This window comes from Callospermophilus lateralis, chromosome 12, assembly GCF_048772815.1.
Source record: "Callospermophilus lateralis isolate mCalLat2 chromosome 12, mCalLat2.hap1, whole genome shotgun sequence".
Taxonomy (NCBI): Eukaryota; Metazoa; Chordata; class Mammalia; order Rodentia; family Sciuridae; genus Callospermophilus; species Callospermophilus lateralis.
Window position 1 is genome coordinate 74,661,929 of NC_135316.1, and position 16,147 is coordinate 74,678,075.

At 35.7% G+C, this 16,147-nt stretch overlaps 1 protein-coding gene and 1 long non-coding RNA gene across 6 annotated transcripts in view; one reads left to right on the plus strand and one right to left on the minus strand.

The window, feature by feature from the left end:
* Positions 1-16,147, minus strand: part of LOC143411601 (uncharacterized) — a 119,183-nt gene that overhangs the window by 17,658 nt on the left and 85,378 nt on the right. For 4 of the 5 annotated variants that reach the window (XR_013092876.1, XR_013092877.1, XR_013092872.1 and 1 more), the window contains 2 exons: positions 12,871-12,934; positions 11,115-11,214 (listed from right to left, as the gene is read on the minus strand). This is a non-coding gene — a long non-coding RNA (uncharacterized LOC143411601). The remainder of the gene's footprint in view (positions 1-11,114; positions 11,215-12,870; positions 12,935-16,147) is intronic. The other variant, XR_013092873.1, reaches the window with a different exon arrangement.
* Positions 84-7,357, plus strand: Kcnrg (potassium channel regulator). Its single transcript, XM_076872434.1, has 2 exons — positions 84-811; positions 5,303-7,357. The coding sequence occupies exons 1-2, from the start codon at positions 234-236 to the stop codon at positions 5,529-5,531; spliced, it is 807 nt and encodes a 268-aa protein (XP_076728549.1). The 5' UTR covers positions 84-233; the 3' UTR covers positions 5,532-7,357.

Consider the following 16,147-nt stretch of genomic DNA (forward strand, 5'->3'; position numbering starts at 1 on the left):
CCCTTTTGTGTACTGCAAAGTTCCCAAGCAACTCAAATTTGCAAACACAACTATGGATACAATATTTGTTTTACAACAGTTACCCAGGGATCTAGGTTTCTGGGTTTTGTTATTCTTCCTACCTCTTTTGTTTCTTAATCATATATAACAACATTTAGGGTAATAGGTTGGTTTACAAGTCCTTTAAGTCTGTGCCTGATGGCCTGTAGCCTCCAGTTTGAAACTAGAGAAGAATGAGTAGTCAGGAACTGGTCACTTTGAATGTGGGAGGGAAGATATTTACAACAAGGCTTTCTACTATAAAGCAGTTTCCTGCTTCTCGGTTGGCACGAATGTTAGATGGCAAAGACCAAGAATTCAAGATGGTTGGTGGCCAGATTTTTGTGGACAGAGACGGTGTTTTATTTAGTTTCATCTTAGATTTTTTGAGAACTCACCAACTTTTATTACCCACTGACTTTTCAGACTATCTAAGGCTTCAGAGAGAGGCTCTTTTCTATGAACTTGATTCTCTGGTTGATCTCTTAAACCAACACATTCTAGAGCCAAGACCTGCTTTCCTTGAGGTGCATTTCCTAAATCGAAACACGCAAGCCTTTTTCAGAGTGTTTGGCTCTTGCAGCAAAACAATTGAGATGCTAACTGGGAGAATTACAGTGTTTATAGAGCAGCCAGCAGCACCCACCTGGAGTAGTAACTCTTTCCCTCCTCAGATGACCTTACTTCCACTGCCTCCACAAAGACCTTCTTACCACGACCTGGTTTTCTACTGTGGCTCTGACAGCACTACTGATAATCAAATCGGAGTCAGGTTCGTATTTTGAAGTATCTCTCTTCTATTCTGGTTTCTGATATTTTCCCTCAAAATTCAAAGTTCTTCATGCCTAAAACTTTTCTTAGAAAAAAGATTTTTGGGGTAACCAAGGGAGTTGGGTAGAATGACCAAATATTTTCTAAACCTGGACACTTCAGAGTAAAAGGTATTCTGGAGGACACTAGGAACAAGACAAGACTGCCTAGAGAAAGGGGACTGTGGTCATTGAAATTGTAGGAGGAAATAATTTTATAGATTATGTTCCATTGCTAAAAAGTTTGGTGCCAAATCCCAGTGACTTGGGAGGCTGAGGAAGGAGAATTGAATGCTTGAGGCCAGCCTTGGCAATTTAGTAAGACACTGTCTATAAATAAAAAATAAAAAAATGCCTGGGGGGCTGAGGATATAGCTCAGTTGGTAGAATGTTTGCCTCTCGTGCACAATGCCATGTGTTCAATCCCCAGCACCACAAAATAATTATAAAATGAAAAAATTTTAATTAATTTAAAACAACTGAGTGATGAGGCACTAAGCAACTCAGACTCTGTCTCTAAATAAAAGTACAAAATAGGGATGAGGATGTGGCTCAGTATTCGAGTGCCCCTGAGTTCAGTCCCTAGTACCCAAAAAGAAAAGAAATGAATCATCTTATTTTTTCAAGAGATTCTTTTAGTGATTCACAGAAAGGCTCAGTAGTTTCTCTTGACTTCCTTATATACTCTGTATCTATTCTTTCAGTGCTTAAATTCAATTGTTGATTTTTCTTCAATGAAGAAAAAAAGGCTTTTATTTTTAAATGCCCTTAAAGGAAGATATCTATCATGGCAAATCTGATGTCCTAGTATATTCGTGTCTCTTATACATCTCAGAAAGTTGGGATAGGCTGTCAGTTTGTCATGGACAGCTTCTCTTGAGTCAGTTATTCACTTTTCCCTATTTTTGGCTGGATTTAATGGCTGATTTCCACCCTGGATCAGGGATATAGCAGCTCTCACTCCTGTTAAAAGTATCTTAATGCTGTCTCACTATTATTTTACCAACTGAAAGTTGGTTTTAATTTTTAGGAGGAAAATTAGAAAGGCTGTATGTGTTCTTTTTTCATAGTATTTAAAATAAAATACACTTTTTTGAGTAAAGGTAAATAAGACATATTTTAGGATACTTTAACTTGAGCAGTAGTCATCAAGAAGAATGTAAGTGTCTACCTTTCCTACAACATACTCCTTGTTCTTGCTTACCAAATGGAGAACAATGGATAGTATAACCAAGTATGGTAATACAGAAGTTTTTACAATTCATACTTTCTTGCCCTTCAAAAGAGGCTGAAGTGTCTGGGAAATGGGAGCTACTCAAATAAATAAACTATGAAGAAAATCCAAGGCCCTAGTTTTATCTCAAACTGTTTTAATTCTGTATACTTTCGTTTCATTGATGGGATACTTAAGTAAACAAGATCAATCTTTTGGTTTAAAAATTTCGATTAAGTACTTATAACCTTGTAATCCCTTTTCAAAAAGGTACATGGGAAACTTGATTTTTAAGAAGAAATAGACCAGGTAAAATAGAAATAGACCGTAAAAAGAATATGTCTTGGAAATATTAAATGCTCTTTAAACTATGCATGTAGAGGAAGTGATTGTAATCTTGAAAAATGAGATTAGAAACTGAAATGAGACTACTGTGTGTACACAGTATCTAATGGCTCCTGTTTTGTTAAGTGCATTTTAAAAACTGCAGAATTATTTTACCGTCATGTGAGAAAGGTATTATATTTACACTTCCACAATAGATAATTTAAAAATTAGCTTCTAGTTTTAGAAGTTAACATGTTTTTCTGTCACTATATAGTTTATTTTGTTTTCTGTTTTGCAGTGCTGGATTCAAGCCCAGGGCCTCAGGCACACTAGGCAAGTGCTCTATCACTGAGCTATATTTCAGTTGTTTTAAGTTCAGAATTTTTCCCCCTTGTGTTTGTGGAGTGTTTTGTTTGTTTGTTTTCTTTTTAAATAATATGTTATAGTGCTAGTTTAAAAATAAAGATTAATAATTTGAATAGAGTGACATGAGAATCTGTAGTGATAGGCAAAAACTCTGGCCTTAAAAGGCTCACCATTGGGGTTGGGGCTGTAGCTCAGTGGCAGAATGCTTGCCTCGCTCATGTGAGGCACTGGGTTTGATCCTCAGCACCACATAAAAATGAATAAACGAAATAAAGATATTGTATACATCTATAACTAAAAAATATTAAAAAAAAAAAAAGGCCCACCATTGAGGAGCTGGGGTTGTGGCTCAGCAGTAGAGCATTTGCCTAGCATGTGTGAGGCACTGTGTTCGATCCTCAGCACCACATATAAATAAATAAAAAATAAAGGTACAGCAACAACTAAAAATATATTTAAAAAAAAAAGGCCCAACATTGAGTATATAACTGCCAAATTAGCAATCATTTTTATTTTTGCCTGGTCTGAATCTGTCTGTTCATATGTTTTTGGAAGATGGAATGTGGTGGAATAAGATTGAATGTTTCCTTATAGTCTCCTTATTCAGAATGATTTACCACTTTGTCTTATTTAATTTAGCAAGTTGCTCAGTTATTATTTTTAAAAAGTTCATAGTACTAGAAATACTTGGCTTGGGCTGAGGATGTAGCTCAATGGTATAACACTTGCCTAGCATCTGTAAGGCCTTGGGTTCAATCCCAGCACCTCCAAAAAAAGAGAAATATTTGCCTTGATTCTTTCAGATCATCATTCATGTGACAGCACATTATCAAGCCCGAGCTATGGTCACAGGATTCTAACCTTTATTCTATCTGACCTCTTTTTTACCACTGAGCTGCAACTGTAGTCCCTTGACCTCTCTTTTTAAACAGGTTCAAATAGAAAAGTGTAGCTGCCTTTAATATTTTTTATGTTGTTTTTGTGGTGCTGGAAATTGAACCCAGGACCTTGTATATACTAGGTAAGCGCTTTACCAGTGACCTACATCCCTAGTCACCCATCTTTGTGGTGTCTTTAAAAAACATTTTAAATAATGGCTAGTGGTAAAGCTCAGTGGTAGAATGCATGCCTGCACTGGGCCCTGGGTTCCATCTCCAGCACTATAAAATAAATTAAAATAAATAAATAAGTTTAATTTCCCATTGGTTTCTTTTGTTGTACCCTTTTCTTGTGCTTTGAAATCTTTTCTTTTTCAATTTGGCTTCATAAGAATCAAGTACTTTAGCTCAGTGATTTCTTGTAAATCTATTATACTTTGTTTACCACCTACTGTTTACTATTTGTATATGAATTCTTTTATGACATTCTGTAATTTTCTCTGACAACCATTTCTAGGCTATCTGGGGCTTGAGGGTAGACAAAATGTTTTACTAATGTTAAAAAGTTGTATCAAACATTTTAACCAGTTTTTTGAGATGGGCGTTGTTGTAGTTTCATAGTTTGATAATTCTTAGATTTTATTATTGAACTTTTTTTTTGTTGTCTGCCTAGAGTTTCTAAATGTGAGCTACAATAACCACTCTATTTCAGTCATAATCATTTAAAAAGAGGTTAGGGATGACTACAAACATCTTTTTACTCCATAAATCTAGACAATTAGTTTCTGCCTGAAACTAATCTAAGTTATTAGTCTTTTTCACACAACATAAACAAATGGTGGGAGGATACAAATAAACACCCTTAATAGAAGGGAAGAAAGGAAGCTGGGCATGGTGGCACATGCCTGTAATCCCAATGACTTGGAAGGCTGAGGCTGGAGGATTGCAAATTCAAAGCAACTTGGTGAGGTCCTAAGCAACTTACTGAAAAGGGCTGGGGATGTGGCTCAGCAGTTAAGCATCCCTGGGTTCAATCTCTGGTATTAAAAAAAAAAAAAAAAAAGGAAGGAAGGAGTAATATAACCACATCTATGCAGGTATGTTATATTGACATTACTAAAGCCAACATGCAGCCAGTCTGAAAAGGTTGGGCATATTTTTATTATGTGCATTGGTTCTGTGGAGTTGCCTAGGGAATAAAATTTTTTGCTATTTCTGCTCCAGAGATTTTTGACCACAAGATTTACTCAACAATGGACAATTATTGAGTAAAAACTGACAATAAAATCATCTTGAAATATCTGCAACATTTCACCTGAAAAAATGGATTTGACAGGAATAAGTCATAAAAGAAAATTCATGTCAGTGCTAATAATTGACAAAATTTTATCTGGAGGAAATTATAAAAGTATAAAGTGTTCATCAAAACAAATTGATTTGAGTAATGTAGCAAATTGAAAAATCGGTAGTATTTACATTGTGCTATATAAAAAATTGAGCCAATTTAATTGTTATCCAAAGTAACTGATTTGGATTTGTAAATAGTCTCAAAAAATAAATTTGGTTGAAAGTAGTATGATGTATGTCTTCTTTTGAGGTTATAAGTAAATGTGTTTGGCTCTGCTAGTCAAACAAATGCTTTATAATTAAAATGTTTTTGTGTGTTCCAGGTATGTTTCTATAAAACCTGATAACCGAAAATTGGCCAATGGAACAAATGTCCTCGGCTTACTGATTGACATTTTGCTAAAGGAAGGCTTTCATCTGGTCAGCACAAGAACAATATCTTCAGAAGACAAAAGTGAATGCTATAGCTTTGAAAGAATAAAACCCCTTGAAGTCCTCACCATGAATTCAACACCAAAACTGGAGGCAGAGCAGTCTCAGAAAAAGAAATGAAGTTGCCATTATCCTGTTTGGAAATGCCAATGCTGGGGCATCTCTGTCAGTCAAATCTGTACTCAGCCTTTTTTTAAGTACTTATAAATTCTTTTTTTTTAAAATACTTTTTAAAGTTATAGATGGATACCTTTATTTTATTTATGTATTTATTATGTGGTGCTGAGGATCAAACTCAGTACCTCACATGTATTAGCCAAGCACTCTACCACTGAGCTACAACTCCAGCCCTTCAGCCTAAATTTTTGACCTCATCTACCACATCATCTTTGGGCAACTAGGCCCCAAAAATGCTTAAGCCACACTGAATTTCTTCCTGCTTTCTAAAAAATACCATGACCTGGTGCTTTGCTATATGTTCCTTCTACCTTCAATGCCATTCTTCATGAATACTTACAGTGTTTTCAAAAATGAGCTATGGAGGCCGGGCATGATGGCATACGCCTAAAATCCCAGCGGCCTGAGAAGCTGAGGCAGGTGGATTGCGATTCAAAGCCAGCCTCAACAACGGTGAGGTGTGAAGCAACTCAGTGAGACCCTGTCTCTAAATAAAATACAAATAGGGCTGGGGAATGTGGCTCAGTGGTTGAGTGCCCCTGAATTCAATCCCTGGTATCTTCCCCAGCCTCACCCTCCACACATAAAAAGGGCTATGGAGTTGAGATTGTAGCTCAGTGGTAGAGCACTTGCCTAGCATGTGTGATGCACTGGGTTTAATCCTTAGCACCACATAAAAATAAATAAAGGTATTATATCCATCTACAACTAAAAATATTTTTTTAAAATGATGGATATGGAGTTAGACTTGCTTTTTTTTTTCCCCCCCCTGGTGGTGCTGGGGGTTGAGCCCAGAGACCTGTGCATGCTAGGCAAGCACTCTACCAACTGAACTATAGCCTGTACTGCTTATTTCTAATCCCAGCTCAGTCAATTATGAACTGTGTGACTTAGGCAAGACATTTAACCTCTCTCTGTGTTTCAACTTCATCTGTTAACTAAGTATAAAAAAGATGTCTTCCTCATAGGATACATGGGGATAAGATTAAAGGAGATAAAGTACTCAATAATGTTGCTTGGTGTATGGTAGGCACTTGGTAACAGTGATGATGCTGAAAATGGACAACACACTTTCAACTGAATCTTTTCTGTGAGGTCATTTTCTTTTCCTAAATATATTAATTAACCATTCTTCCTTTATTTTTGGTGATGCTGGGGATCAAACCTGGGGTCTCACATATGCCAAGCATGTATTCTAGAACTGACCTATACCCCCAGCAACCCTTCTGTATAGATTTGATGCCATCATAAAAACAACTTTTTTAAAATTGCTTTTATTATTTAAGTACTTGACAGCAGAATGCATCACAATTCTTATTACAACTTTTTCTTACTTGAATGGAACTTCTTGATCTACCTTAACAGTTTTTATACTGTTTTGTGTAAAGGACTGCTAAATATTAAAAACCTTTGTTACTAATCAAAACACTAAAACACTTTGTTACTAATCAATACCTAAATTTAGTGAAAAGCTTTGGAATAATCTCTACCAACATTTTAAATATGCATATTTTGATTTAATAGTTTCTCTTATAGGTGTTATGTATGTCATTTTAAATACTAGGATAAATACCCAGAAGAGGAATCATTAAAAGCGCATGTGCTTTGCACATAGTGGAGTTAAAGGCTGTTGAGTGAAAGTGTTCAACTGGGCATGGTGGTGTGTGCCTGTAATCCCAGTGACTCAGGAGGCTGAGGCAGGAGGATCACGAATTTGAGGCCAGCCCCAGGAACTTAGTGAGGCCCTAAGCAATTTAGCAGGACCCTCCCCTCACCCCCCCCCCCCAAAAAAAAAAAAAAAAAAAACTAAAGAGGGCTGAAGATGTAGCTAAATGGTAAAGTCCCTCTGGATTCAATCCCCAGTACCAAACAACAACAAAACTATATTAATTAAGCCTGGTGTGGTGGTATACACCTGTAATCCCAGAGACTCAGGAGCCTGAGGGAGGAGGATCGCAAGTTCAAGCCTCAGCAATTTAGCAAGGCCCTAAGAAACTTAGCAAGAGCTTATTTCCGAAAAGGCAGATGTAGCTCAATGGTAGAGCTCTTGCCTAGCATGTGCAAGACCCTGGGTGGGTTTCCTCCCCAGTACTGTAAAAAAGAAACATAAATTCTTATTCTCAAGTAGCTTACGTTCAAGTAAGAAAGCATATTATGCTAATAGCAAAAGGTTAGAAATAAGCTCAAAGTTCATCAATATGGAACAGGTAACTTATGATTCATACAATGAAATATGCAGTTATTAAAAAGAATGAAGTAGTAGTTTATAAGCTGATAAGGAAGGAATGTCAAAATGTTACCAGTGGGAGCAAAAGCAAGGTGCAAAACAATGCACAAACTAGAAAAAAAAATATATGCAGTTTCCATTTATGTAAAAGACATATACTTAAAAAAATAAATACATGTAATTTTTAGCAAAGATACAGGTTGCCTTTGGAGATGAAAATAGTTGAGTGGGATTTAGTGTGGGAGGAAGACTTAATTTTTACCAGATTACATGGATATGTATGTATTTAAGAAGAAGGGGGGAAAAAAAGGAAGAAATCACGCCTGAAAGGTAGTGTGTTTATCAGGGATTAGGAGGACTTATTTCAGTATAGTACGATCTATTTTCTCTCATACCCACACAAATTTTGCTCAACCACCCTTCTTTTTTTTTTTTTTTAAAGAGAGAGAGAGAGAGAAACTTTTTAATTTTTATTTTTTAGTTTTGGCGGATACAACACCTTTATTTGTGTGTGGTGCTGAGGATCGAACCCAGTGCCGCATGCATGCCAGGCGAGTGCGCTACTGCTTGAGCCATATCCCCAGCCCCACCCTTCTTGTGATATACTTCCACTTAGTAAAATTGACATTTCTAGTGGTTACTTATAGAGTTCTGTGTTCTGGGTTGTAGGAAAAAATTTTAAAAACTCTTTAAGAGTACCTCAAAAGATGAAGTAGAAGTCAGATGTGGTGGTGGTATATGCTTATAATCCCAGTGACTCAGGAGGCTGAGAGGCAGGAAGATTGCAAGGTTAAGGCCAACATGGGCAACTTATAGAGACTTTATCTCAAAAGGAAAAACAAAAAGGACTGAGGGATATAGCTGGTGTGGGGATGGGCACCCCTGGATTCAATCTGCAGTACCAACCAAGAAGAAAAAAAAGGGTTATGTATCGTAAAAAAGCATACTTTTAATATTAGTAATTTTAGGGAAAACAACTGAAAATAATGGTCTATATAAGAAGAAATTCCCTTAGAATAAGTTTTTTATTATTCCTTTTTTTTTTTTTTTGGTCTTTCTTTTTTGCAGCCCTTACCTTTTGTTTTCTGCAGAAAAGTCAACCTAGTTGTTTTGAGGGTGATGTGTTTGGTATAGTTCCCATATTAGCATTATACGGTAGGCACAGTATTTTTGTTTCACTATATATATTTTTGCCATGCATGTGATTTAACTAGTTGGGTGTAATTGGCATAGTTATACATTAACACTGTTTAATTCTGTATAGTACTTTGCTGATAAAACCATTAACTGATAAGTAGTTAAAAAAATACTGAAGCAAACAATATTCTAACTATAGTTTGGCAAGGAATAAAACAGGAATGTTTAAGCAGCTTTTAATATGTTCTTAGTCATTTGCATTTGCAGGAAACAATTTTGAGATTAGAAATGTTTTTAATGAGCTAATAGAAATATATTACCTATGGAATCATACATAACGTTCATACAATAAATGTTTGTTGACGTCTACTATGTGCCAAATACTATTCTTGAGATTTTTACTACACAGAACAAAAAAGTTCTTGCACCTCTAGAACTTACCATAGATACAATTATAATATTGACAATGGGTTTAAATTAAAATAACTTAAGTCTCTGAAATAGTTTCTCCAAGGTTATGAGTTCATAGTGCAGAGATTTTTGGGAGAGATTACCACAATTAAAAATTATTATTTATTAGAGAAAATTTATTTTTGAGTAGGAAGAGCTTCATATATATGTTTTATAAATTGTTTTATAAATTTTTTATGTGGTGCTGAGAATCGAACCCAGTGCCTCACACAAGTGAGGCAAGTGCTCTACCACTGAGCCACAACCCCAGCCCCAGGAAGAGCTTCTTATTTTAGTAAATACTTCAGAGATTATCTTACTTAGAGTCCCACCTGTTAATATCTCAGTAAGCCTTTACGTTCACTCCAAACTAAAATGGGACACTATAACTGGAATGTCTACACATGCCTCCCACACCCAAAATGAGTGTTGTTTTAGGAAGGGAGGCAGGCAAATGTAGTCTGGAGAAAATAGGGATAAATTAGATGCACCACCAGGCTAATTAAACTCTTTGCCTGTTTGGGGGAGGGGGGAGAATGACATTTTCATATAGGCATCAATTAGCTCTTAATCTATTTTTTAAAATTTTTTAAATATTTATTTTTTATTTTTAGGTGAATACAATATCTTTATTTCTACACTATTTGGTGCCGAGGATTGAACCCAGTGCTTCATGCATGCTAGGCGAGTACTCTTCCACTGAGCCACAACTCCAGCCCCTTAATCTATTTTAAGTTATAAGAAAATAATGGCAAAAGCTTGTCTTGGCCATCCACACTAAAAACCTTGTTCTAGCATCATAAAAACCTATCATTCCACTTTGAACACACAAGTGTATATCATTCACAATGACATGTAAAGATTTGTCAGTCTATTTTTTTTTTTTTTTTTGGTGTTGCTGGGGATCAAACCCAGGGTTTGCACATATTAGGCAAGTGCTTTACTACTGAGCCCTTTCCTTGTTTAAATTTCACTTTAAGACAGGCTGACCTCAAACTTGCAGTGTTCCTCCCTTAGTCTCCCAAGTAGCTAGGATTACAGGTGTAAACCATCTTGGATCCCTAGTTTTATTAGTCATAATGGTATCCTTGAGAGTTGGGTCTCTGTTCTTCCACTTGTTATATTTGTGTCAGCTTCCTTCCATCACCTGCAATTTCATTTCTGACAAGACACTAAAGACTTTGGTTTATGATTTTTTTTTATACTGGGGAATAAAACCAGGAGTGCTTAACCACTAAGCCACATCCCCAGCCTTTTTTATGTTTTATTTTGAGACAGGGTCTAAATTGCTGAGAATCTTGCTAAATTGTTGAGACTGGTTTTGAACTGAGATCCTCCTGCCTCAGCCTCCTGAGCCACTGAGATTACAGGCGTGTGCTGCCACAGTTGCTAGCTTATGATTCTTGAGCCTCAATAATTTGTGATTGGATGTTCTTCCTATAAAGATTTTCTGAAAAGAAGACCTATTGTTGAATTTTACTCTTGAGTTTAATTTGTAAGTCACAATTAGGTTACGGCAAAGGCAGAAATAATTTGGGCAGCCGTGAAATTAGGAGACTGGTTGAAAGAAAGCAGCTTGAGAAATATGTGGTTTAGGGAATCATATCTGTTTCCAATTATTTTTGTATACCATTTACATTTAACAAACTTCAACTTCGCTTTATAAGCTTTTGTATTGATTTTCTATCATAAATAACAGAGATATACATTACCAGAGACTGTGGTGGAGTAACAACAGATTTGCTAAGAGCATTCTAAACCTCCTGTTTGCTGAGGAAATTGATTGTAGCATCAAGTTTCATAATGTAAAATCTACTAGGAGGAAATTTTCAAAAAGAAATTTAGAAAATTTTATTACCTTCCTAACACTGAAGAACCCTAGACAGATCAATATGGCACTGAATTTACTGTTTTTAAACAAAACCTCAAGATATAAAGAGATGAAAATATACTACTAAAAATACTTGGATTTCTGGAATAGCAACAACCAAGTAAAAAACACAATTCCCACCAGCTTTTCCACAGAATTACACTTCAACAAGTTTTAGGCCTTCTATTAGGCCTACTAAAGATGAAAAGTTATGAAAAATTTCATCAAAAACTTCATCATTTAAAACGCCTTAGTATATATATCTAAACTATGAAATTGATCAAATGCAAAAATCTTTCAATGGATGAAGAGCTAAAATCTACCGGGGCACAGTGGTGCATGCCTGTAATTCCAGTGGCTCAGGAGACTGAGAGGAGGATCACAGATTCAAAGCTAGCCTCAACTTAGTGAGGCCCTAAGCAACTTAGCAAGACTGTGTCTCTAAATAAAATATAAAAAGGGCTGGGAATGTGGCACAGTGGTTAAGCACCCTTAGGGGTTCAATGTAGAGTTACACCCCCCCCCCAAAAAAAAGCTAACCCTTACATGGATAAAAATGGGAAATATGGGGGCTGGGGTTGTGGCTCGGTGGTAGAGCACTCGCCTCGCACGCATGAGACCCTGGGTTCGATTCTCAGCACCACATAAAAATAAATAAGTGAAATAAAGGTATTGTGTCCAACTAAAAAAAAAAATGGAAAATATGTAGTATGCATAGCACAGAATATAAAAGGAACTAAACATGGAAAAATAAACAGGACTTAGCTCCCCAAACTGCAATGTGCCTAAGATTTGTCCTCAGGGGTTTTAGGTGGACAGTCTTATGCATGTTCAGATTTCATACCAACACTTTAAATCCAGAAATCATTAAAACAAATGATTCTACCCTATCATCTGGGTAAACATCAAATAGCAACTGTTTCTAGTTCCTGTTACTTTTCATAATTTCAAAACACTTCTAGAAAATTTGAATTTCTTTGAGTTGCCAAATAGGGAGCTAAATGTAGAAGCTTGTCTTATCTTTTTTGTATAAAACAACAACAACAACAACAACAAATCCCAAGGAAGTCTAGTCACAATGTCTGAGGTTCCCTAAGTTCTTTTAAAATAAGGACTGGGACTGTTCTCTGTAATGGTCTTTATATTTCCTCACAGCTTGGTATCTAATAGGTTCAAATGAACCCAACTAGAATATTTAGAAAGCTTTAGTGTCAGTGAATAGACACCTGGAAAAACAAGAATTGTAGTTGATTCAAAGATGGATGAGGATATATTATAAAATTCATTCTGAAAGAGCTGACTCAAGTAACAGACTACAGAAAAAAAACCCTCACGGTATTTTCTATTTGAAGTTTACTTGGGTAATTCTACATTCAATGAGTTGAAAATATAGATCTATCTAGGACTACTAACTCATGGACAGTAACACAAAATTATACATTTAAGCTGAGTAAAATAACCTGGCCAAAATTGTAACATACATAATTTGCTAATAAAAAAGTAATGCCAGAAGAGTGCTTAGCAATTAAAAACATTAACAGAATACAAGTTCAGAACGAAGGTCACATAACTATAATTGGTATTAAATCTTTACTTACCTCATGATTCAGGAGTCAGTTAAAAGGCAGCAGACCAAGCACGTAAGTCACATGTAACTAGGACCTAAACACAGAAAGAAAGGTTTCTGGGTTTTGAATAACCCAACTGGAGGTGGTAGGCTCACTGAACTTGGATTCAAGGATTAAAGTAAAATGGCCCAAAGATCTTGCTATATTCATAAGACACATTCCCAGTGTGCTGGGGAATGAACCCAGGGCTTTGGGTATGCTAGGGAAAAATACTCTGCCACTGAGTTACATCCCCACCCCTTTTTATTTTATTTGGAAACAAGGTCTTGCTAAGTGCCCAAACCGGCCTTGAACTTGTGATCCTCCTGACTCAGCCTCCCAAGGTTTCTGGGTTTTGAACAAGATTTCTGGTTTTTTATTTATTTAAATTTTTATTGTTGGTTGTTCAAAACATTACATAGTTCTTGACATATCATATTTCACATTTTGATTTAAGTGGGTTATGAACTCCCATTTTTACCCCGTATACAGATTGCAGAATCACATCCACTGTTTTACATATTGCCATACTAGTGTCTGTTGTATTCTGCTGCCTTTCCTAACCTCTACTACCCACCCTCCCCTCCACTCCCCTCCCATCTTCTCTCTCTACCCCATCTACTGTAATTCATTTCTCCCCCTTGTTTTTTTTTTTTTTTGTCCTTTCCCCTCACTTCCTCTTATATGTAATTTTGTATAACCATGAGGGTCTCCTTCCATTTCCATGCAATTTCCCTTCTCTCTCCCTTTCCCTCCCACCTCTCGTCCCTGTTTAATGTTAATCTTCTTCTCATGCTCTTCCTCCCTACTCTGTTCTTAGTTGCTCTCCTTATATCAAAGAAGACATTTGGCATTTGTTTTTTAGGGATTGGCTAGCTTCACTTAGCATAATCTGCTCTAATGCCATCCATTTCCCTGCAAATTCCATGATTTTGTCATTTTTAATGCAGAGTAATACTCCATTGTGTATAAATGCCACATTTTTTTAATCCATTCATCTATTGAAGGGCATCTAGGTTGGTTCCACAGTCTAGCTATTGTGAATTGTGATGCTATGAACATCGATGTAGCAGTGTCCCTGTAGTATGCTCTTTTTAGGTCTTTAGGGAATAGACCGAGAATAGCTGGGTCAAATGGTGGTTCCATTCCCAGCTTTCTGGGTTTTGAATAAGATTTCTGGGTTTGGAAGTGCAGATTAACTCTTTTTGTTTTCTTACATACAATAAAATCAACTAAAGATGTAGAGTAATGATGGGAGGCTGTTTTTTATAGCAAACAATATCTGGGTAAATAAAGCAAGATATTTTGACTTTATAAATAGGAATTCTATAAAACATAAGTTTTCACTCCTAGAAAGCCAATTTGCTTTCAATTACTTTAATTTTTTTTTTTTTTTTGTCTTTGTGTTTTTGTTTGTTGAGCTAGGAATCAAACCCAGGGGTTTGCACATGCAAGGCAAGCACTATACCATTAATCTACATCCCAGTTCTTGGTCATTTTTTAAGCTCTTGCAATTTAAGCAATGCCAACACCCCCCACACACACACACACACACATAACTTTTTTTTTTTTTTTTTGGCTATTAGTTTTCTTCAGAAGCAAGCTTGATTTATGGTGAGACAAAGTTTCAGACCTTAGAAAGAATTTTCAAGTGTGCTTCTCCATCAAAAATTGTTTTGTTTTTTTTTGTACTAGTACTGGAGTTAAAGCCAGGCAGGGCCTTGTACATGCTAGGTAAGTGCTCTACCACTAAACTACATTCTCAGCTGTTTTATTATGAGAGAGGATCTTGCTAAGTTGCTAAATTGCTGAGTCTGGCCTAGAACTTATGATCCTCCTGCTTCATCCTCCCAATTTGCTAGGATTATAAATGTTTATCACCATACCCAGAGCTCAAACACAAGTATTCAAAGAAGGAATGCCAATTATCTAAACCTTTTTTTGGCCATCTCCTGAAATTTCTTGTTAAAACTTTTTTGAAATGTCACAGTTGCACTCTTGGAAAACTTGTCTTCCTGGTTTTCAAATTTCTGTTTATTATTACAGCTTCTCAGCTAGATTGCCAGATCTTTGTGCTACACTGATTCTTGAAACTAGAGACCAACACACTTCCCCAAATTCAATTACTTGCCTTTCCATTTGAGAAATTAAAGCCATGTCAATTTCATAAAGTTTTAACTGACTGAATTATTTGAATCTTACGTTCTCAATTTCTCCTTTAGTTTAATACTTTGAAAGATCTTTGTTTTATTAAAGGAAAAGGTAAAGTTCAAGAGTATTAACACATTTTAGTCATTGACACTGATATAAGTGTAGGAATTTTAGTACAAGCACAAACTTGAGATATGATACTCTAAGGAAAAAAAGGAGAATTTCAATTCAATTTTAGGAATATTTATTTAAGATTACATACCTAATAAAATCGTTTCTTTATACAAATGTATGTGTATATGTATGTGTGTGTGTATGTAGTTTTTCATAAGGATCCATTGTCTTTAATAAAGAGGTTCAGTTAGTCAATAACTTCCAAATTTACTTCTCCTGAATTTTACGTTAGAATTCAGTTCTGTATATCCAGCAACGTTTAATCAAGGCATTTCAAACTGAATGCCTACATACCAGTTTAAATGTAACACGAAAATTGGATGAAACTGGCATCTCAACTGTCCTTTTTCTTTTATTGAGACTACAATTTTCTTCCAGTATAGAAAGTATATAATTGTTATATCTTCCTTTTATCCAAACCATTATGATGTTCTACAGTTATTTCTTTTAAAATATGTAATTTATTCTTTTATCTCCATTCATATTGCCACTATTCCAGTCAGGTTTTCTTTACTTCTATATTACTATAATGGTCACATGCCCAGTTTCTTTGGCCCCAGACTTCATTCTTAGAAGTTTCTACATATAGTTTTGCCACATTTAATTTCCAAAAAGTCAATTTCCATTATTTTGTAGTCAGAGGCTCTGATGGCTCCCTATTTCTTACTATTTCAAGGCTAAAGTCATCTAATTAGTCTTCAAGGCAAAGGCCTTAGTTTAGTTCTAACCTAGTTATCCAAATTCATGTAACCTTTGCCTAATTTCCTATGGCCCAGATCCCAGATTACTTTTTGGGGAATTTTGGCTTGAATACTAATCTTCAAATCAGGAAAATTCACAACTTGACAATTCAATGCAACTTGTTTTGTAAGCATGTAGGACACAAATAACAAAATGACTTTTTTTTTTTTTTTTTTATCAACAGCAGAAACAACTGTCTAAA

Bases quoted from the DNA above. Each gene is read 5' to 3' on its own strand.
- Kcnrg (XM_076872434.1), top strand. From the start codon at position 234: ATGAGTAGTCAGGAACTGGTCACTTTGAATGTGGGAGGGAAGATATTT. The intron at 812-5,302 runs GTTCGTATTTTG...TGTGTGTTCCAG, and splicing joins GATAATCAAATCGGAGTCAG to GTATGTTTCTATAAAACCTG.